The sequence below is a fragment of the Rhodnius prolixus genome, unplaced genomic scaffold (assembly GCF_049639745.1).
Source record: "Rhodnius prolixus isolate KJV_2025 unplaced genomic scaffold, Rpr scaffold_2, whole genome shotgun sequence".
Taxonomy (NCBI): Eukaryota; Metazoa; Arthropoda; class Insecta; order Hemiptera; family Reduviidae; genus Rhodnius; species Rhodnius prolixus.
In genome coordinates, this window is record NW_027411592.1 from 7,089,774 (window position 1) to 7,114,027 (window position 24,254).

The window sequence follows — 24,254 nt, forward strand, 5'->3', positions numbered from 1 at the left end:
AATTAAATTGTTAACAAAATAGAGATCAAATATTCTTTGTAAGGCGTTTGAACTGAAATAAAAATCGCTTCATTTAGAAATTTTTGGAGAAGTAGGTAAAATATACTTATTTACATATCTTAATTTTTCGGTAACTGAGGCAGTGACTTTATTTAAAGAACTACGAAATGAAGTATTTCTGAAAAAAAAGAGATTATCTTAATCTTTGAAAAGACGTTTGTAGTTGGATGGTTTATTAAGATTTACGAAGCTGAAATTTGAGAGAAACCCGGGAAAAGCGAATATTACGAATAATCAGAAAATTAAATCTTTAGTCGAAGAAACATGTACCAGTCTCTTTATTTCACATAACATGAATGTCTTTTCAAAGAGGGTGCATTGTGAGGAAATTCTTAATAAGAAGGTTGGCAGTGATTAATGATTAGAAACAAATAATTTTATTTCAGTTTTATCCTAGTTAAACTGATCATTTCGAGCTAGAGCTACGTTTGCAGCCAGTAAAATAAATTAACAACGTCTTTTTTCCAATAAAAAAGTAGAAATAAAATAATGGAAAACTTTGGAAAAGTAAGTTTGTGGGCGTTTTCTTGCTTGTTAAAATTACAAGAATTACATGCTTAAAGGTGCTTTCATCGTTTTTTATCATTGCTAAAATACTATTAAATGTGATTATAAAACAAAATTTTTGCTACAAAGTCAGCAATAACGTATGACATAAGGAACAAGAAAAAGATGCTGCACTAAACTTTTCGTTGGTATTAAGACTGAAGTATTTGTTCCCAAAATTATTATTATTATTCTAGAGCACAGATAAAATTATCAGGGGATCTCAAATCAATATAAATTCTACACGATTTAAAAATCCTCAAAATGAATTTTGTATTAGAAATTTTACTTTACAATAAGAGCAAGAATATATCATCAGTTCGATAATTTTTTTTATTTAACAAGTAGCTGTCAACAATACGTTATTCAAGATTGTAGCTGAAATATATTTAATATCCTAAAACTTGAAGATAAAATAAATTACAGATCTTGGAGATTTAAATTTCAAAAGTGTTTTAAAAAAATCTCCCATAAAAAAGTTTTGATTTGTATTGAATAATATTAAACTCTACTTAGATTTCTAATTTGGCATTTTTTACATTCTCTTCTTTTTTTTACAATTTGTTTTTAAATAAAAAAAAACAATAGTTATTTAACTTACACGATATTTACACCTCGAAGCTTGATTTTACTTTTACTGTTTTAATTTTTAAGGTTTATTCTTTGATTTTGTTCTTGCAAAATCTACAGTATCAACTTCATATTCTGGCGCCTGAACTCCGTCATCATAATAAGCGTAATCGTATTGCTCTTTGTCTTTGCTGCCATTAGTACTTATTGTCGAGACGGTAAAAGACCTTGGATTTTCTGTGGCTTCTGTAGTGTGAGAATACAGGGCACCTCCTCTAGATCTTGGTTTAATTGTTGTTGGTTGATCTGGTTTTTGATTATAAAAATTATTCTGCTGCCGATGAGTTTCCTGATAAGGTTTAGATGTTGGACTTGCTACTCTGCCATTGTTTTGCTGGAATGTGTTCGGTGATGAAGTTTGCGACAAGAAATTGCGTTGCTGATAAATATTAGGTGGTGCAGTTGAGGCTGTGTAAAAATTGTTTTGCACTTTGCTTACAGCACTAGCAGTGTTAAAATTGCTTATCTGTTGTGTGGTCTTCTGGGTCGTGCTAGGAGTGTAGAAATTATTCTGGGTCTGTTGGTAAGGTTTATGAGTTGTACTGGGTGAGAAGAAGGTATTTACATTCTGAGGGAACGTTTTTGAAGGCGTACCGGTACTTACATAGTTGTTTTGTTGCTGTGGCCTTGGCGTTGTGTTTGGGGTATAAGTGTTACTTTGTGATTGTTGAAAGGGCTTTTGCGTTGTTCCCTGTGTATAGAAGTTTCCTTGTTGTCCATTATACTGGAAATACTGACTGGAAGGTCTTAGCGTTGTTGGACTGAAGTTTTGTTGAAAAGTTACGCTTGATTTTATTGTGGTAGGTTGATTAAAATTATAATTAGCAGAAAGGGTTGCATTCCACTGTTTCAGAGAATTTTGCACACGATTAAAGTTACTTGCTCCCAGGTTTTGGCTGTGAGCTGTCTTAAGAAATTCATCATCCTTAGAATCATCGTATTGTTCTTGATTAAAAGCAGCTGTATTCAATTTAAATAGTTTCTGAGTTTCATAATTATTAATTCGCTCGGGAGCAGGAGGCTGGGAACTGAATGTAACCGAACTTTGAGTGCTGGATGGAGTGTAACTCTGATAGTTCTTGGTAGTTTGGAAATTTGGCGAAAATTTAGCTGGCGTCTGCGTGGCAAAGTTATTGTTCGTTTGAGAATTAAAGCTTTGTGAGTTGTCATAGTAGTTTGTTTTGCTAGTCTGTTGTGTTACTGGATTGTAGTAATTGTGTTTGTAGTAATCCGATTTCTGTGTAGGGGCAGTTTCAATTTTTGGTGTAGTTGGAGTGTAGAAATTCCTTTGGTTGTTATTATTGTAGTTTTGGCGTTGATTGTTATAAACTTCAGTTTGTCTTTGTGGTGCATCAGTTATCTGGGTTCTCTGGAAACTTGAAGCAACTCTGTTACGCCCAGCAAAATTCGTCCTAGTTTGTTGAGCTGTGGTTGCAGTACCCTGACTGCTATCTTGATAAGCACCCTACGAAAACATAAAAATAATATAAATTGTTTTCAGACCATCAATTATTTTGTATTTGAAATGTTCATATAAGGCACTGGATAGTAAAGGATCATTCTAAAGATACTCTTATTTTTGTACTCCGGCAGGGATAAAGAAATCATAGATGATCTAGTCAGAAGATGTTTATTAAATTTTCAGCAAAAATTGCATTACGTGATATTCATAGAGATTTGAGAAAGTTAAACAACGTTGAAAGTTTATTAACAGACATGTAGAATAATTACACTTGGAAAACATTTTCAATTTGTTAAGATTCAAACGAAATTGAAATCTTTGTATTTCTAGATCTCTAAAAAAATTCCTCTATTTTACATCGATTATTATCCGCTACTTATAGTTTCTAATTGATGTGGTTTGCAAACATATCTCGGTTATTCAAATATCTATTTTTGACTGCGGATTCGAAAGTGAAAGTATGTAATTAATAGCATTTTTCTGTAAATTTAATGATTTTTTGTTTTTTGTTTAAATATTGTTGTTGTTGTTTCTGTAAATTGGATTATTGATCCGAGTTTTTTTATTTAAAAATTAAAAATAAAAATATCAGGATAGGATTAATTTGATTGGAAAAAGTTTTAGTTTAATAAAATGCAATATAACGGGAACATTTGACTGTGACAGTTTTTCACAAATAAAAGCAGTGAAAATACTATACTTTTTTTAACATAATATGTTGAACAATTCTTATAAAAAAGTCTTATGTAAAAATTATTCTGAATTTTTTCGTTATGTTACTGAGTTACATTGGGGAGAAAAATTTGTTAATATTCTGAGCGTTTTGAAAAGTAGACTGGCAGTTTCATAGTTTTTTTTTTAAGCTACTGATCTCAAAATCACCAAATTCTAGATGAAAATGTGCAGCACTTTGCAATGAATACAGTGTCTACAGTTCAAAGATACAGTTGCGTGGTAGTATACGAATAATTGCTACAAACTTAATTTATTTACTCACCTGATTAGAAGGTGCAACAGGACGTTTTCCTGTAAGAAGTTTTCTAACTTGATTTTTATTTCCTGCAGCTTTTTTCTTTTTATTTAGTTCATCCTTTATGTCTTCGTCTTCTCTTCCACGATGTTTGTTCGAAAAGAAATTTCCAGAATGACTTCCCCTAAAAATATAAAGTAAGTGGTAAAGCAGTAATTAAGTAAACAATTCTCGAATTAATTCATGCATTCAAGATTTACTACTTTGATATTAATAATTAATGTTATTAATTTTTAAAAGTCAAAAGTTTGTTTCAAGCTTTCAAGCGACCTCTAATAAATTTATAACATCCACTTAAAAGAAAATTCTGTTAAGCATTTGGTTTTTAAGTATTTAAGTAAAATAATTACTTTTAAATTATAACAGTAGCTCATTTACCAAGAAGAACGGACAATGAGTTTGAGTTCTGCCAGGCTTCAGCAACAAGTGCCACAGGTGTGACTAATAAATTATACCTTCGCACAACAACGCTCTCGGCATACACATAACATATGCAATAATGCTATATATGACTACCCCTAACTATAAATTTACACAAAATGATTTACTTAAGTCACTTGAAACTTATGAAGAAACAAGAATCTCATGGTCTAAAATAAAATACAAACTAAGCAAAATACTACTCTTATTCCCAAAAATAGTGTTGTGTATACATATAATGAATCAAAAAATTTGATGGTAGCTGACCTGAGCAAATCTGAGCCAACATTTTCTCCACGATCTCCTCTCTGAAGGTAGTTATCGTCATCAACATCTGACACAGCATTGTTGATATTGTTATTAGGTAACCTGGGAACATCTCGTACTAATACTCCGTCCAAATCACTACCTAGAAAATAATTTAAATATAGTTCCATGAGATTTGATTGTTATAATTAAGAAGTTAATGATGGATGAGATTAGCACAGTCTGTGGTTAGAGCTCTGGATTCCCACACGAAGACCCAGGGTTCAATCCAGCTGCACGCTCTTAGATTTTCTCTTCCCACTTATTAGAGCACACTTTGAGGTAATGGATAGACAGTTTAGAGAGAACTCTGGGCGGAGACCCCGCGCGCGTACGACTTTGGATGTTACGCGCCCTAAATTTTCTGCGCTCTTTTCAGATGTAGATGCTAGTTAGCTGGATAGCATCCAATTTTGAAGAAGAGATGGAGATCGCTCCAGAATTAGCTGTTGGAGCTCTTCTTTCCAGGTGCTGTTTGTTGATTCACGGCCTGGTATTGTGGCCTTTTAATGGCGAATGTAGAAGAAGACTTAATGGCCTTATTTATTAAGAAACAATAGTAGGGAAGGGATTAGCTATGAGGTTAGCATACTGGACTCCCACGCGGAGGTCCCGGGTTCGAATCCAGCAGCTGACCCTTAGATTTTCTCTTCCTAGGAGCTTCTTACAGCTCACTGTCCGGTGATGGACAGTGTTGTCTGTAACGAGAGAACACTGTCCGGAGGCCGGCAGTGCACTGGAAAAAGCTCCGGGCGCTAATGACCTCAGCTGTTGATGCGCCAAAAAAAAAAAAAAAAAAAAAAAAAAAAAAAAAAAAAAAAAATAGTGCGAAGGAGTTCTCTAAGATGGGTTCCTCTAAATCGTTTACTATCTCGATAAGTTTCAAGTCATGAAACAATTCTGTTACAAAGAAATTAAATTTATAGAGAATAAGAGAATTTAAGAAGTACAGAAAAAAAAGTAAATTAAATTAGGAAACAATCTCTACAAGTAGATTGCAATTAAGCATTCTGATGACAAACCCCCTTGAGAGGGTCAGAATGGTTCGAGAATTGTGATGAGCATATATGTATCACTGCTTAGATCAGTGTGCTCAAGAATTTGGAACACCCTCGAAAGAATGCTTTGGATAGTTGGAGCTCACAAGCAGACCGGAAGCTGCTTCTCGAGGGTCTTACTTTGTGAAGTTTAAGAAGAAAGAAAAGTGCTATATTAACATGCACCGTTCTTTGTATAATTAATTCGATGCTAAAGAAGTCGACAAAAAATAACATTCTAGCGTGAAAAAAACTAAAGGCAAAAGAAAGGTTAATTTATGGCAAATCGTGAAGTAATAAAAGAAAAATTAGATCAGAGTTTTTTTCTCAAAGAATGACTTATTCTAGTAGTTTCAAATATTAATAGATAAGTTTCAAATATTGCCTATTTATAGAATGACAATATTGCTTTTACGGTAAATGTTCACGGATTGTTTTCGCCTGGTGGTGATTCTAAAGAAATTTCTAGGTAATCCTAAAAGTAAAGGCATTTTTTTAAGGCAGCCAAAGTAATAAATAAATACAAATCTGGGACAATACTCAGCAGTTCAGTTAAGTAGAATTGCAAGTTCGCACCGGCTTTCTAAAGCCGTCTAGCTTTCATTTGACACAATAAGTTATGCATTTTTACTGTAACTTTTACTCACCAATTCGGTACAAGTCAAAATTATCAGAATAGTATAATGTTGATGCTTCACAATCAATGTTGTACCAGTCATCACAGATCTGGTTTTCCTGATCAAATGATGTATCATTTGGACAGAGAAATTTATAATCTTGAACCTGAAATAAAACCAAATAAATGAATAAAAATATTTTAAAATTATCTAATTCTTGATTAATGAACAACTAATGTTTTTATACTTTTCTTATAAGTTTATTCATTTTTTGGAAATTAATGGCAATCTAATAAAAAAAAAAACAAATTGGCATATTCTTGTTTTATTCAGACGGCATTAATCGCTATCAAGAGGCTGACTTACCAAGCCAGCAGCAGTATATGATGCAGTCTAAAGGATCTATTTCTTTTGAACACAAATCAACTTGGGCAAAAAACAAAATACATAGCCTTATGCTGTACAATATGAAGATATGCTATAGGATACGAGGAAACTGCGTAGTCAAGTCGAGAAATCTGCCACCGCACGTTGCCGTAGGCTGAAATTCTCTATTAGTTGATGCCTCCCCCTTTCTTCTTTTAATTAGGACGGGACGTCCTGTCCAGCACTGTGAGCTGCAGCGGCTCCTAAAAAGAGAAAATGCTGGACTATCGCGTCGAGGCCAGCGCACTTTTTGAGAATAATTTTTCAATAAAGGAGCATTCTTGAAAAATAATTGGGTTGCAAGGCTAATGCCAGACTGCTGGTGATCAATAGTGGTTCAAATATTAAAATAATGGAAATTTATTTTAATCAATGATCATTTATGATTCTGATACGAATTTTAATTTCTTTTATGTTTCGTTTCGTAGATATTCGGAGAGCTGTAGGGAAGGCATCTAATAAGCTTTACATTTTTTTTCTGTGAAAGTCATCTTTTCTGTTGGAGATTTTCGTTTTGGTTTCACACTAATTAGAGTTCTATATTTCAGATTTTTCAAGCCAAACTAACACAGCTCATATTTAAAAAAAAAAAATATGGAAAACATTAAAAAAACTTACTCCTAAACCTGGCACTTTGACGCACACATGAAACATTTGACACTGTGTTTCTGGATCAGCATAGTATCCACCGAGAATTTTATCACGACAACTGAACGATGTAATTGGCATCTGATCTTGACTGTAGTTAGGTGGTCGTCCTCCGATACTTGCTGCCTCCCAATATGCCAACGTACCTGCAGTTAGAGAAGTTAGATATAATATGCAATTGGGAGCCACTTTAGAAAATTATATTATTACGAATAAAGAAATTATAATAAGAAAATTGTAGACTTAAGTGATCGTCAAATTTATAACTGTTTTTACTTTCATTTTCTCCTGCGAGAGGTCTTACAATCGTTTGGTTTTTCAGTTTTAAATTTTCGTATAAACACTCGACGTTTAGAACAAAAAAAGTTAAACTTGATACTCTATACATTATATATGTTTGTTCATTTTTCCATGTTTTACAACAAAACATTTTAGGTGCGTTTTGTAGAAGTTGGGCTTAATAAAATTGAAGGCAATCAATTTTGAGTAAAATTTGAGGTTGAAGAAAATTTGTAAGTCAAACAAACAAAGTCGGTGGTGAGGTTGTTCACGCCAGATTTTTTTTCATTATCATGTCAACGGGAGTTTTTAATCTGCTTCCTTTTTAGCTAGCCTCCTTGTAGTAATCAGGAGTGGGCAGGAACCCCTCGTAGAATTATGCAAAAAAAGCTCCTTGCAACTTTAAGCATAGAATATGAAGTATCATCATAGTATGGATTAATTTTTACTTTGATCGCTGCCTGAGAGTCGACAAAGGTAGCAACATGGTAGATAATAAAGTATTTCTGAGCCAAGGCTACACCTTTAATTTTACTATCAAAATTTGATGCTTCTTTTCCTTCATGAATGAAAACAGGAAGGATTCCAGAAGACCCTGGTTCCTGCATTTCTAGTCGCCTCTACAGCTGAACAGAAGTGTATATTGAATGTGGTTGCGTACAATGGATTTATGTCTTCAGCAAAATGTTCTCATTTCCGGCTCCAATGTACCCCCTTATCTACCTACCAACTATTAGCTGCAGTAATCCTGCTTGGAATCTAATCCATCTCCGAGTTGTTTGGGGCAAGTACATAGATCCATCGAATCTTGTCCGAACTACATCTGTCACTCTTGATGTAAAAGACTTGCATCTTAAGTTTTAGTAGTGCTCGAAATTGCTAAACATTCAATCTCTTTAGCTCGAGCAATGTTTATTCTGCTATTCCTGCGAAGCAAGGTATGTATCGATATGGAGGCTTTTTGGGCAGTGTTTAGGCGTCGAGCACTTGTCATCACTTTGACAAAGACCAGGTGGTTGTCCCGAGAGGTCTTCTCCTACTTCGGCCTTTGGAGCAAGTGTTACTTAGACTCAGCATGCGACCCACATACTACCCTACTGGCATCTAAGGTCAAGGCAAACATCTCGAGGACCCTTCAGTAAGTAAAGTAATTGCATATTTTTTCAGGCGGGCTTAATGTCCAACTACCGATTAGGTGTCGTGGACGGAAGGTCCCTTCAGTAGTTGCCGCAATTCTTGAGCAGACAAGCTCAACCTGGGCTTACGAGTATGTCTTTCAATACGACTTATTGGCTCAGAAAATATCTGCACAGTAAGCGATAATTTTCTCTTGGACCTGTGTTCAGCTATTACTGGGGAAGAATGTGCAGTTTACTTCAGATTTTAGCGGTTCTGAAAAGATAATTCATCCTTACCTGTCTGGCTACAATTTTGCTGCCATGCAAGTTTTCGACGAGCAGTCAGCCCAACACTCAGAAGAATTCTGCTATGAAGGAAGTTTATTTTTATAATTGTATTGTGATAAAAGAAAGTCAAATGAGTTTTTCAGATTTTTTTTTTTTTAAGAATGTACAAAATTTAATTATTTTTTCAATAGTTGAACTTCACTGACTTTGTGATGACAAGTATTGGAATGTATTATATATTTTGGCTTTGATTCCATTCAGTAGCTATTAAATTAAATTTGGCGATTTGCAAAAAAAACAAAATTAACTTTATCAACGTTCTAATAATAATTAATTAAAAGTGAAATCATCATAAATGATGAGCACACCTATGCGTGACTGTTACACTAGACAAACTGTACTGTAAAGAAATAATAATAAATGATTTCTAATTTTTATAGAATTATGAGAGAACTGTTATTACCAATTTTAGAAACGTAGTTTGTACTAATAATAACAATTATCAACTGACAATTTTTTTATATTACATTCTGTACTCTAAAATGAAATAATATAACATTTTTACGTTTTTATTCAATTTTTACTTTCTTGTGTCCATGGTAAGGAGAATTTAGTGATCTGCAGATTTGAATTTTAAATTGAAGTACATATTTTGATGGGTACACACTAAGCACAAAAAAGTGTTTTTTACAAATTGGCCTTATGTAGTGCATTCATTATGTCTGTTAGTATGTCAAATAGGAACGTTCAAATTTGAGATATGATTCAGATGCCACTATGGAACCGGATAACACGCTTTTGAAATTCGTCATTTCTTACGAATGTTATAGCTACGTCTACTGATAGAACTTTCTAGATAGAACTGTTTTTGTTCGAATCCACTCACGATTCGGGTAATCGTTAAAGTTATGTCATAATATGTTGTTCCAAATCTAAATTGATAGAGTCAAATTTTGTAAGTGAGAAGAGACCTTAGTCGTATCAGTATGAATTTTTTGAATAGTTTTGATAAAGTAGAATCATGGCTTGTTGGTAGAAGAGTAAGGCTTGTGTTTTGTTTCCAGCATTTAGGAAAAACAATAAAAACGGCGTTTTCCCAGCAGTTTGAACAGAATCCAATACTCATTCAACAGTAGTATGCCTTAATTAATTAGCCTATCTTAACGCCCAATTAGTTTAGAGAAAGAAAGAAAATAAGCTAGAGACCTTTGCGTTAAACACATTTTATTATAAGGAAAGTTGACAAAATATTCAGTCCTCATTAAAATTGCCTAAGTTGAATTTTCTTCTTAACAAGCGCTTCTACATAAGTAAGGCCTTATCTAAGGAGCTTCATTGGAAACCAGGTCCTCTGCAACTACTCTTCAGTTGCAAAGTCCGAGTAGAATTCTAGCATCTTCTTTAATCCTATCCTCCAGTCAATGCAGTATACATTACAACAACGTGGGTGCTTCTTTTGACGACTGCAATGTATTTTTTCGTTTAAAAGCTGTTTTATTTTACGATTTTAGCCCTTTTCGTCTGCCCAATGCATATGAATCTAAGGATTTTAATTATTTTAATGATTCCCGACTCATGACTCCAACTAAGTACAGTTCCGACTTTATCTCCACCTCAATTCTCACCAACTTTCAAATGCCATAAACTACGCCTAAAGATTTTTCCTTCAAATGTTGAAAAACTAAGTTCATCTGTTTTTCATCTAAAAGAGTCATATTTTGGATCCTTACATAAGTACTCAGGATGCATGAAAACTTGAATTATTCATACAAAAAGGTAATAGCCAAAGCGGATTCCTTTTTCTGCTATTGTCTCATTATCGTAATCTTGGTTTTTACCGGGACAAGCGCAAGAATGAGTCTTCAAAGCTTCTTCTACTGTTCCTTTATCAGACCTTCATGTAATTCTAGTCATTAACAGATTGTAAGCACAATATATTTCATTTAATTGATTTTATCCATCAAGCACGCATTTTTTTTTTTTTCCTCAAGCGTTATTTCATATTTGCAGAAAGAGTAATGTGTGTCAGAAACATTTTTAATTGAAGTCAAATTTTCCACACTAAACTGATGAATTAAACTTTGTTGAAAATCCGAAACCAGTCACGAATAAGAGAAACAAGACACGAATATGAGAAACAATTTAGTCCTACGACATACAATACCGCAAACAATTTTATGAATTGACAGTTTTAGAAAAAAAGCTTGATTATCCTTGTTAGATTATGAGTGTTTCTTCTTCTGGAATCCTTTCTAAATTCAGTCATTTCTTACAAGTTAAGGAAAAATCAATGGAATTTTTTGAAAGCTGGTTACCCTTAACATCATTGTGGTTGAGAATAGTTGGAAAATTTTGCTTTTATGATCTGATTAATAGCTGATTCTTATTAACGTCCGTCAGTAATCAGTCCAGGAAGAGACCAGAATTCAAATGAACTCAAGACAGACTAATTCTTAGTGGACCTGCAAAATGTATTTCATCAGAAAACTCATGTACGAAAATATTAATGAAGGCAATTTAACTGTTTTATTTTCAGTAAGAAAAAAAATGTTATCATCACATAAGTTATTAAACATGAAAATATCCTCTAAGGTGAGATAATGTACAGACATGCGCGATTAAGTAATTCTATTTTTCACAGGCGTTGGGAAAATAAAATTATGAATATTGTTAATTAAGAAGTTTCCATTTGTCCTACTTCCCATTATATGGAATCTGTATGTAGTAAAATGTAACACTATTTTTCTCACGTATTAATAAATGGTTTCATAAGAGAATACGCACTAGGAAACTAACCAATTTGAAAGATTACTGGAATAATCGTCAGTTTATTTAAGACCTGTGTAAAACTATTATGAAGATTGAAAAAAGTCTTTTTACTTTTATTTAGAAAAAGAAGAAATTATATTTGTAAATAATACAAGGCTAAACATATATGGTGCCATGGATTTTCACATACAAAAAAAAGCATAAGAATTATTTAAATTATTCTAGCAAAAATTATGCAATAGAAGCTAAAGGCCTCGGAATTGGATAGATTAGATAATTTAAAATATGAAATCAGAATCAAAATTAAAATGTGAAATTATGTTTTAAAACGAATGAATTCTTGAAAGAAACTAGTATTTATTGAAATAGATAGAAGTATAAATATAAAATAATATTTTCTGTCAGTAACTTGTACGTTTATGGAGGTAGAAAATGATTCTAGATTTCAATAAAATTCTCCTTACCTACAAATGATAATGATTCGTGCTACAGAAAAAAATTAATGATTAAAAAAATAATAATTATCTTTCGTAGCAAATTGATCTTTCATTCGTGAACAAAAATAGAAAAGATTATTGGTAAAATTACTCCTGATAAAGAATTAATACGGATTTTTAATCACTGGTAAACCCTGATAAATTCTTCTTAAATTATCGGGCCCAGAACAGGATTCTATCAGGACTCTGAGAATTCAGAAAAAACTTGAAATAAACTTATTAACAAGTAGAACTTATTGACAAGTCTTCCACTGTCTGTTTGATAGAAGTGTAGCTTTATTCCATAATAATGAGAGTATGAAACTGTCATATCTAGAAGCTTGAAGACTTGTGTCTTTGTCCTGGCACAAATCAACAGCAAGTTCGGAACAAAAAAAAGGAAAAGGGAACAGACGTTTCCAATTTTATCAACCTCCTTATTCCCCGAAATACGGTATAAAAATATAAACTTGGGAGAAGATACTTCAGTCTCTAGTACTACTGTCTTCGCGAAGTGTAGAAGAGAAGCACATGATTAATCAGTGCCTTCTGCTATCCGAGTAGCTTGACTATTTAATTTAAAACTGGCTTTCATTTCACAATAAGAGGGATAAAGCCCAACAAGTTTACAAGGTAGCAGTTGGTGTGGTTCGTTCTGGCTTCGGTGTTGGCCAGAAATGCCCAGATTGTGCATCTTCAAACAGCTATTTAACGGATCTTACCTCAACTCGGCGTCATCAAACCAAAGCCGTGTGCAATAATCTAGTTACTCCCATGAATAAATATATCTACCTCAGTCTTTCTATCGTTTACAAGAAGTTTTTTTCCTCTCCAAACAAGCATTAAATTAGAAAACTAATCAAACATGACACAACAATAAAATACCTTGGTTGGCACTTGATTGGGTATAAAATTCCTATGAATTCATCTCCTCGTTAACAGTTCATCTAACACAATACACCCAACTTTAGAGGAGGGTACCTACTTTATAGTAAGTACCTTATGGACATCTTCTTTTCAGAGTGTCCTTTGGCAAAGAAACCGGTTTTATGTAATAGTGAAACCGACTAGCTAATAGTGCAGTCTCACTTGATTTACCTGGAGTACACTCCAGCAACCTATCCAATGTCTTCAACCAATGGGACATTATCTTTGATGATGAGTTCTTTCATAAATCTCTATGCCAATTAACTCTCCTTTAAACTAGGCCATAAGTTGGATTTATTAAAGTTACATGCCATTCTGGTAGATGATACAAACAAAACTAATCTTTTTTCTTCTTCTTCTTTTGTGGAACTGATTCCCTCTGTGAAATAATTAATCTACAACTTACAAAATAATCAAACATTTGAACCTTATTTGTATTGGATGATTTAAATATTTATTATGGCTGCATTTCTTACTTACCTATAAATAACACCGCAAAGTACTTCATATTTCCCCTGCAACACATATAGGAATAAACAATTTGTTAATTTAAAAAAATAATAAAAATAATTAAATGTGAACACAAACAATATAGAGAATATTGGTTATATTGGCTTAAGAGTAAGCAATTTTCAACCAATTGGACATTTATCTTTGATGATGAGTTCCGCGTTTATCCAAAGCAAAATTATGGAAGGTTAATGCAGAAAATCCGTAATGAAAATGGTTGGAAATATGATTGTTGGAATCAAGAAGATTTACTAAATCAGTTCTACACTAGATGAAAAAAATGTTGATTCCACCTTTCTGTAAAAATTTGTACACAGCTTTAGCTTAAAAATGCTTGGTTTTAGAGAAAACGCTTCCTAAAGGGTTAATGGTAAACAAAACCCTAATCCCGAATTTATCATATTCTGATAAGTTCAAAAAATGTCTGGTATCTCAATCTACACCTGACCTGTCTGGCATCAGCGGATCGTTCTGATCATGGCACACCTCTTTGTGGTCGGCTTTCATTTTAGCATTTAAGAAAAAACCGCATCTGCAGTTTAAAGTCAGACCCCATAAACCTAAAGTGTCTGCATGATATCAAACATTTCGCCAAAAAATGGCTACTGAAAATGTTGTGGGCAATGTAATGAAAGGGAATGAATTGGGTACTCTCGCGGAACTCCTTGGGCTCGCGTAAAGTTGGCTATCCTTAGGTTTACTTTTCCTTAGAAAAGTTTTAACGTTCCTTTAAATAAAGAATAAGAATATTAGTTATTTTTAAAAAACAAGAGACTATTATAACAGACCAACTTATTATTTTACACTACCCATTAATAATACAAAGTTGGTTCGATCACTCCTGATTTTTTGAAATTATTTTCTCTTACTGCACTTTTCTAGGTTGTAACATAAAAATTTGTATGGGACTTAAAATTTTTATAAGCCGTTTGTAGACATCAATTTAACAGAGATATAGTAGCATGACTTTTAACAAGATTCAATGCTAAATTTCATTTTTATAATTTGGAGATTTGATAAGATTTTGAAATATCCGCCTAAACATACTATAAGTTTTTCTTCAAGAGAAAAAAATTGGTTGGGTTTCTCAAGAATGATTGCGAAAGTGCCAATTGAAAACAAATATTTATTACATAATACTTTCATATTTCAAAGAACGTGGAAAAATAATATTAAGGCAAACAAAATTACAAAGTAACTTTGCATAACGTTTATCCATCAGGACAGATGTGGGGCGAAAAATATATATTTGGTATTATACTTTCATAAACAATTTGATGTTATACCCTCCATCTGGAAGCAGAATACGTATAATAATTACAGCAGATAGTATAATTTTAAAACACATTATAAGTCTAAGAAGGAATACTTTTTTAGTTTCTTCAGAGAGAAGTCACTGTTAGCATTGTATTTTTCACCTCTAATACTTATACTTTTGGTAATTATTATTTTTTACTGCGTATCAGTTTATTATCAGATTATTAATTTATATCGTTCATAGAAAATAACAGTTCCAAGGATGATGGTTCATATAATTTAGACAAAATGTTGTGGGAAAGCTACTTCTGTTTTTATTGAAACCTAGACTAATAAATTTCTATGTTTCTACCTGCTCTGTCACTTAAAAATGCACATCTTGGGCGGAAAATCATTCAGTTTCTCTTGATCCAATTACAGGGTAACAACTAACGCTAATAAATAATACTCTTCTGTATTGTTTTTAATAAACGTACTCAGATATAATGTTTTTTATACGTTACAAGCGTTTCAAGATTTACCTAAATAGATTGTCGCCTACAAAGCATCATTAGACATTTATATCCTGTCGAATACATTTAAGCGGTAATTTAAAACTAAACTGTCATAGATTCCTTCAGATTTCCTAATTCAAAATTTTAAAGAAAAATATGGTCTCAAAACGCAGATTGGGTCCATAGTTCGCTGAGCAAACAAAGATACCAAACAAAGTTCAACATAATTTATTTAACCACTCTTTCAAACCTAATTCTTGGCTGGCTTGGGTTGAAAAACTGTTAGTCTTCACTCAGTTATTTCCAATAAAATCTAATTTTCTAGTTTGTAACAAATCTTAGTTTCAGACAAGATGGTTAAATATCACGCCATTTTGGTTTAACTCGATTTTTCTGTTAATTTTTCTGATGTAAGATTAACTAGGATTGTGGAAAGTACCTCTTTTTATGAAGTAGGCGTATTATTGCTACTGACCATTTAACCGGCATTTTTTTTAGTTTATATATTCATATTAATTTTATAAGCCTTCCCAAAGAACTCAGCTCCCTTTTCTGTAGATCAAATGCATTATATCCTGTTCTAGACTCAAAAAGTACCTTTTCTTTTTTAAAAATAATAATCATTTTCTTATTTAAACATTATTATAATTACATAAATGTAACCACGTGTCACCACACGCATTTTCGTAAGGAAATCTGAAAATGTAATCCGCATTAGCGTGTTGAATAGATGTTAAATTTCAGAAATCAGATAGAAAATATATCTAGTGAAAAGTTGTGTAGCAATTAAGATTGGTAATGTTTCATATGGACTGAAAATTGGATGAACTGGTTTGTAGAATTTGATTACAGCCATAACAATGTTTATGAAATTTTTAATTCCCTAATATATTCTCAGGTCCTCTTTATCGACTACATTCTAATTCAAATTTGTTCAATGATATTGAATAATTTCCAATCGAAACAATAGCAAAATGAGTTCCCTGCATTTTTTTTTTTTTTTTTGGAGCTAGAAGATTAATTTATTGAGCTGTTTCTAAAAACATAAATACCTATATTTAGTTATTTTTTGATAAATTAATAAATCAAATTTTTGAAAGCTAATTGAAGGCCTAATTTAGAATAATATGCCATTAATTTTTTCTTTAAGCACTTTATGTGGATTTAATGCAAATGGTAATCAAACGTTTTACTTTAAAAAAGAGAGTAAAATGTGCTTTCAGGCAATACGTTAAATGAGAAGGAGATAACGGGCTTTTTACTGTCTAGGTCATGATGCTGGCAGGTCACGTTTAGAAAGGAAGAGATCTCCACTACAGAATCATCGTCAATAAACGATTACATCACAGTATCATTAGAATTCATTAGACCTGTGTTTTGAAGGACGCAATTCTAAATAATTCCTACAACATGGATGTTCACTTATCCCTCTCTATCATTAATTTAAATGGAATGAATAATATAGTAAGGTAACAGTTGTTTTTTTATTTTATTGTCTACATAGAATTGTTAGGTATTAGGTATTCCTGACAATGCGGAAACTGGTTTTATAGTTTGAAATTATTACCTCTTCTAATCTCAGCATGCCATACAACAATAAACGAATTGTAGTATAGAAGTTGAGTGAAGAATTTAGTCTTTTTGTTCAGATGAAGTTGAACTCACAAGAACTATTAGAAAAAAAAAACATGTTTTAGAAGCACAAGAAAAAAAAATCCGTATACATTCTTGATTCTTCTTCAATCTAATTTCTTTCAATTTATTCTATTCGTGTAATGAAGGCTATAACTTTTGGTAGAAATTATTCCCAGTAAAGTTAATTATACAGTATTTCAGATGGACCTTTAAAGTGCTATTTCAGTAACGTGCTATTGTGCTGTATTACCACCTAAGAAGTGTTAGCAGGAGTTAAATATATTATAAATATCTTGTTTGAAAACATTTGTGAACAAAAATTATTTTTAGAGAATCTTTGATATTTGCAATATCATTTTAAAATGTGAAACTAAAAAATCTGGGCTGAATGCATACTATTTACACTTGCTTTAATTCTCGGTATCTAACGTATGCATTTTTTCTATACTTAGATTTGTGAAGGATGGTTGGCTTTAATAAAGGTTTCACTTTTGGTACACCTCTTTGAGGTGTCTTGAGTAACAGAACCTACCCTCTTTTTCCAAAGTTTTTTGCTATAAAATGGTGCTTCTAATGGAAATAAGACTACATCATCCCTAGTCCTTCTTAAAATCTGTTTTTATGAGAAGAATTTGAAAACGACTGGTAATACTAAAATATCATATCACACATATTTTAATATCTCAATCTTTACATGGTCTAAAAGCATTATATAATTGGTGGATTCCTTAAATTCAACTTCAAATGAAAGATCCAATACAGTTTGTATAAAATAGTCCGTACCTGATAGCCGCTTAGTTTAGCAAATTGATCTAAATTTAACTTTTATGCATAAATATATTTGCACTTTTCAAATTCTGGAATTGAGAGACATGATGTCCTGATTTTATTTTATTTTTTTATATAATTTTTTAACGTATATGCTAGTGTGGAAGGCGTCTCAGTTGGAAAAATAAAATTCGTTTAGCTCTGTGACATTGCAATATAAAGTTCTCTGTAAGTTTTTTTGAGCAATGAACCTGATAAGCGGTTTCTAATTGTTTACATTATCGTTTTTTTCCGCGCCCACAGCTTTCGTTCATCTCAGAACTAGAAAACATCGCATTATTATGAACTCCAGAATTAATTAAAGCTTACTATTTAAGGTTGTGGAGGAAATTTTTAAAGTATGAGTTGCGAAATTACTTGTGTGCCCGAAAGGAATTTCTATTAATTTCGTTAAAAATTAATAAAATACAAATAGGAATAAAAACAAGCATAAATGTCTGGAAATCATGAAACATAAATAACACTGAAATCTGCATGTTGCCGAAATGTCGTCAAGGCTGCCGTAAAGGTAATGCTATTTAACACTTTTGTTACCCTTTACCCATATTAAGGTTTGTGCGGTGAAGTGACTGCGGTATAGCTAGTGGAAGCAGCAGCTAGGTCAGGCCGCGCACGATAGTGAAAGGGTATTCAGTGTTGCATAAAAGGATCTTCTTCTCCCACACATTATTCTTCCCTCATCTCTCTCCTCTAACAATGAAATTACTTTAAACAGACTTCCACTAAAAAAGAAGCAAGATCTGAAGACATTATTTATTTCTTTTAAATAATAACTGTATTCTTTTTTTATTTTCATTTAATGACACATTTAATTTAATTACTTCATCATAACGCTAATTGAAATCATTATTAAACTAATTTTCAATTTTTATAAATATAAGTAATCTTGGGGTAACCATCATTAAAAGAATTTCTTTTGATAAAAGTAACTCAAGCAAAATTCGGCCCAAATTCCATCAGACCCAATTTAATTTCTGGAAGGATAGCTCGCTTGAAGCAAAATATGAAGTGTTTACCCCAGTTTCTCGGTCTACAGCGAAATCGTTTGGGCCTTCTTTAAAAATTGTTCTACTTGCCATCCTACACTTCCATCCTCATTTTAGCAAACGAGTTGAGTTTAAAATCCATTTATTTCTTTGCGCTCACATTCAAATTACATTTCGATTCGTAGTACAAGTTTTGGAAATGCCCTCCTACAATCTCCTTAGCGAAATAGGCCCCAAGGAAGCAGGTATTTTGGAGGGGTAAGTGGGTAGATCTGGCCGAGGTTCCCTTTCTTAGTTGAGTGGTATATCAGAACTGCAGCGAAAGCTCAATATTTCTCGCAGTTGCTGGCGTAAAGCTATTCAATTCAAATGAAAATCAGTGGAGAGTCAATGGCAGAGAGTTACATTCATTATGCGAGGAGAACAGTACACTTGCTTTGGAAAATACATAGTTTTGAATGAATGTAGATGCCGCTTATTTTGAAAAATTAACTTTGTTAAGATCGAAAGTAATAGAAATATTAAATTGGTCATACTGACCCCAATTGGGAAGTATATGAAATTCACAATGATTTATAGAACTGAATTTGAATTTAATTCATAAGGTCTCTTGATTTTTTTTTTCAGTTCAAATTTTACATTTAATTATTTTATCATTATTGTAATTATTTATTTTCACTTATGGAACAATGTCCCATTCTGGTAGCGGAAGTTACACAGCACATTAATATTAATATCGTTGAGTTAATTCAAAGAGAGGGATGTAACAAGTAAACAAATATTATCACCACCAGACTTAATCCTCATAAAGGTTCACAATAATCCGAAAAATTGGGGTACTAAGCTCTTCTTACATCATCCATTTCCAACGAAGATTCTATCTGCTACATTGATGTGAACCATTTGTAGAAATGTTCCCTTATGAGAAAATGGCCAGAAAGAGATCGAAATAGAGCTGAGTAAACAAAGAAAAGCAAAATATTTTATTTTTTCGACAAACTTCTTCAGCATTTTAGGACCACGACATGCTCCCTTTAGAAGTCCAAACCTCCAAATCTCAGGAAGGAGGTCAACAAAGCTATACCTGGAGTTACCTCCAAAGACAGAGACTGAGGACAATCATTTAGTAATAAACGAGTCAAAAGCACAGCAACTTGTTTACTCACTGAAGAAAGTAAGTACTGCACAATATCTATTTATATCACTGGATAATAATTTAAATTAAAGTGCCTTTATTCACGATGTAACGCTACAATTTTAACATGAGGTTGAAATTTATAACTTTAAAAGTAGCAATGTCACCCTAATGGAAATTTATTTTTCTTATTTAGAATTTCTAGTATTCTTTTTAAAGGCACTGCAAATATAAATGTTCACATTGGTAAGTTCACTCACTTATTTGAGTAGTTAAACTCAGCTAAATCCATTTTAAAAGTAAAATTTCAATATTCTGTTTAAATATGTTAAATACGAAAGCTAGATTTTAAATAATGTTATTATTTTCTGTGAAAGAACAAAAAAGAAAATCAACGAAATCACATACCTTACTTTACTGACTTTTATGGAAAATAACTGATCCAGATTCAAAGCAATTTTACTTATATTATTAATTAGTGCAAACAAACTGTCTCTTCGCTTTGATGCTTTATAAAGACCTCATTATGAACACTTGAAATAGGATCTATTAATGATATACACTAAACAACAATTAAAATTTAATATAAACACAAAAGAAAGTGGTTAATGTTTAATGAGCTACTACTTTGATTGGTTAAATACAAGGCTAAATGTTCAATTGCATTTAGCAATTCATGAATCAAACTTAAGTGAAGTTCGAATTAAATATCAACTAATTTTTTAAATTAATTACTTCAATTTTATTTTTTGCTTTGCCTTACTCCATTTATGAGAATGATTTGTAGTCGAGCAGATTTTTTTATTTGGGTTTACATCAACACTTTATTGCTTAAAGATTCACTTGAACGCAGAATACTGGTTTTCACTCATTTATCTGCTATAAGCATAACTCAAAAATGGTAAATCGCAGGAAGTTAAAATTTATCTTTGCTCTTAAATGCAGCCTGGGTTTTTAGTAAAAAAAATTATCAAACAATAGTTCTAATTTACAGAATCTATTTTTCGTTTTTTTATTATCTTTATTCTATTATTTTTTTTTTTTTTTTATGGCATCGGCAGCCGAAGCTATTGTCATGTCAAATATATCACAATAGAAGCCTTAACATATACTCTGATGATTAATCCATACATTAGTTACCTGCATCTTCCTTAAACTTCTAACCCTTTTTGCTCAAATGCATATCTGTAATGTTTTAGGAAAATACGCTTTAACATTTTCCCAGAAGATTTAAGAACACCTCTAGAGAAGTTAGTAGTTACACTTCCTCCTAATTCTTATTTCGCATAATTGTTAGTCACTTGTGTTAATTAAATTTTTGGTATCATTCCGAGCCTGAAGATTATGACAAGAACCGAAAGTAGAAATTTCATGAGGAGTAATTCCACTTTTCCGTTATTTTTTTCAAAAATCATCTCATCTGATTTTGTTTTAACATTTCTCTCAATAACTCAAATATAGAGTGTACATTTTGTTTGCGAACTTTTTCCCAGAAAATTCATTTTAGAGCAATTCGTGGAAGTAGTGAATAGATTTTTATGAAGAGTCAGCGCTGAAAAACATCTGTAATATTAGTAAGAATTAAATATGTTCTACAATAGAATCATCTCAGCTCTTGATAAAGCTATATTTGTCCCACCCCAACTTGATCGCGCTGAAACCAAAAATTAATTCTCTTATGTACTTTGCCTCAAACAGCAAATTAATCTCTAACCTCTAGCTTTTTTCATGTTTTACTTTCATCTTCAGCGCCATTATTCACCACAGAAATTGTACCAGGAAATATATAGTGAGAAACTTTCAGTTATAAACGAACTACTAGCTGAACCTACATATTATAGAAACTAATATGACAAAATACATCATTAGGCATTCAATTAGACAACCAGATCCAGCTGAATTTACTTAACTCTGAAAACGACATGATAATATCAACACACTTTACCAAGATTTAACTTAATTTGAGAATAAACGGAACTAGGAATTCCTACAAGTTACAAGCTCTGAAGATAATGATCTCTTTTGGAAGGGAAGACTTCGGGTGTTCTTTGAACCTTTTGAATGGATGTCAGTGCAAGATGGAAGGAAGCTATCTGACAAGAAGTCATTGATAGAAGTTATAGTAAATCATCTTGGAAGCAAATTCTCTGCAACTACCCGTCAAATTAGGGCAATGGCGGTGACATCAACAATTTAGCAACCATACACAGAACTTATACACTTCTTTTGAAATATCCTCTGTAATTGAAGCACTTCCTAACAAAAAAAAGTGTCAGGAGACGAACTAATCCAAATACTACACTAATAAATTTGGCTAGAGAAAAGATTGCCTTCCTGAACGCTTGTCTCCGATAAGCATACTTTCCTAAGAAAGAAATGAATGAACGCTATTGTTAAAGTATTTCATGAACCAGGTAATCGAAGAAGAGACCAATTGGCTAATAAAATGAAAATAATAAATAAATAAATTAAAATAAAATAATTTAAGAAGACTATTACAATACTTCACTAACACAAACACAATTCTTCAATGCTTCTTTACCAATATGGATTAGACCGAAAACTCGCTAACCTCTCAATTCATGAGAATCACAGAACACATTTACAAATTTTTAGTAAAGAAATTCAAGGCGTACACATTTCGTGTTGTAGCGATCGTATACACACATTTGGCATTCTAAATTGTTGTAGGATTTAAGTAAAATCAACGCACCCGACTGCATTACTCGAATTATAAAATATTTTACGTGATAGAAAATTTCAAGTTAGATTCAACAATATTTAAAGTATAAAACAATATATCTTCTCAGGACTACCTCAGGAACTAATATGATCCCTTGCTCTTCAATAATAACTGTTCCGGCATATCTGAATCTTCTCCTTAAGGATTTAAGTAGCTAAAAACTGCTGGTACCCACAAAGACTTCCCCCAAAAGTTCTTTTATTGTATCGAACCTGAATTTAGAGAAGAAAACCTGCAAGTTGCAGTAAGATATACCAGTCTGATTGTTCATACCTGATCTTTATATGCAGAGCGAAACCAGTGGCAAGTTTTTTTTTAAATTTATTATTTTAGAATTAAATTTGAAATTCTACAAAATATATTTACAAAATAAATGACGTAAGTGAATAATAGTTTACCTGAAATACGAGTATTAATAAATAGTGTGTATAGTCCTTATTATTGCACTCAGTGAACTCCACTAGACGGCTGGTTGTCGGGAACTGGGAGAAGACGAACCTTCTGTAACCGCCGTTCTACACTTTCTCCCGTGAGAACCATATCTCCCACTACACTATAGGTGCTTTCTTGCGCAAGATATTGTCTCATCCTCTTGTTCCAGAGGTTGTAGTAGTACAAGAGCTTGTCTTTGCAACTTATGGCTTTGCTAAATAGGATATAGCAATAAAAATGTTTAACATCACCAGCCAAAAACTATAATAAACATTCATTACTTAAATGTAAGCTATTATTTCAGCCCTTGAATGTCATCACGAAAAAAAATGAATGAGTTGCTTCTCGCATTAATAATAAACTTCGATTTAGAAAATGTTTATTCATAATTTAATTCAGAAGAGAATACATTCATTCATTGAACATCCAGTTTTAACAAAGTCTTTTGTTGATACATTTTTACTTTCTCTTAAATTTGTACGAGAAAGACTTGCGGCAGTGTCAAGTTTTGGAAATGGAAACTCTTCATTTGAGTGCACAACTTCAACTACACAACAAATTCAACAGTGCACTAGTTGCATTGTCTCTATTTCTGACCATCACATGATGGAGTAGATACTGTATTTCGGATGCCGGAAGGACTTCTAATCCACGAACAAACCCATGATCTCTGCGTTGGAATCCAGCATTCGCTAATCACTCAGCTAATCCCTTTCCTCTTTTTCCATATTATTCTAATTCTCCTGATAATGCAGTATTTCTCTATCATTTTCATCGCCCTAAACAACCTTAAGTTCCTTGAGCGAGGAAACTGGTTGAAGTAAGCAAGAAATAACACTTTCACTAAAGGAGCATTGAGGAAATTCCTCTAGCGATTTTGTGGAATAAGACATGATTTGAAGAGTCTCGGATCTCTCGAATGTACAGTGAGTGCCAACAAAAGTACTCACTCATTGGTGGCCAATGCCATATTTATTACAAAGAGACTTCACCAATTACGGTTCTTACATAGAGAAGAGAGTCAGCATAGTACGGGCAGGCCACATGCAACACATGAGAGATACCAAGTGATAGACACATAGACAGCTGAATGTGGGAACGACACTAGCGGTGGACGGACGTTCCTGAATGATGTTATAGCTACAGCTGCGCAGCAGCACCGGATATGTAAGTAATCACTCATACAAACTTTTCT

The 24,254-nt window shown here is 32.5% G+C and overlaps 1 protein-coding gene across 1 annotated transcript; it reads right to left on the reverse strand.

Annotated features, from left to right (window-relative positions):
* Positions 1-414: 414 nt before the first annotated feature.
* On the reverse strand, positions 415-23,147 carry LOC141448803 (uncharacterized). The gene is made up of 7 exons (XM_074117474.1): positions 23,026-23,147; positions 13,520-13,554; positions 7,153-7,328; positions 6,139-6,274; positions 4,416-4,557; positions 3,696-3,852; positions 415-2,701 (listed from the first exon to the last, which is right to left on the reverse strand). Exons 2-7 carry the CDS (start codon positions 13,545-13,547, stop codon positions 1,256-1,258), a joined length of 2,085 nt encoding a protein of 694 aa, XP_073973575.1. The 5' UTR covers positions 13,548-13,554; positions 23,026-23,147; the 3' UTR covers positions 415-1,255.
* Between the last annotated feature and the right edge of the window lie 1,107 nt (positions 23,148-24,254).

Excerpts from the sequence above, each read along its gene's own strand:
- LOC141448803 (XM_074117474.1), bottom strand. The coding sequence starts at position 13,547 with ATGAAGTACTTTGCGGTGTTATTTATAG. Across the intron at positions 7,329-13,519 it reads CTTTGCGGTGTTATTTATAG|GTACGTTGGCATATTGGGAG; the intron begins GTAAGTAAGAAA and ends CTCTAACTGCAG. Across the intron at positions 3,853-4,415 it reads GTTGGCTCAGATTTGCTCAG|GGGAAGTCATTCTGGAAATT; the intron begins GTCAGCTACCAT and ends TTATATTTTTAG.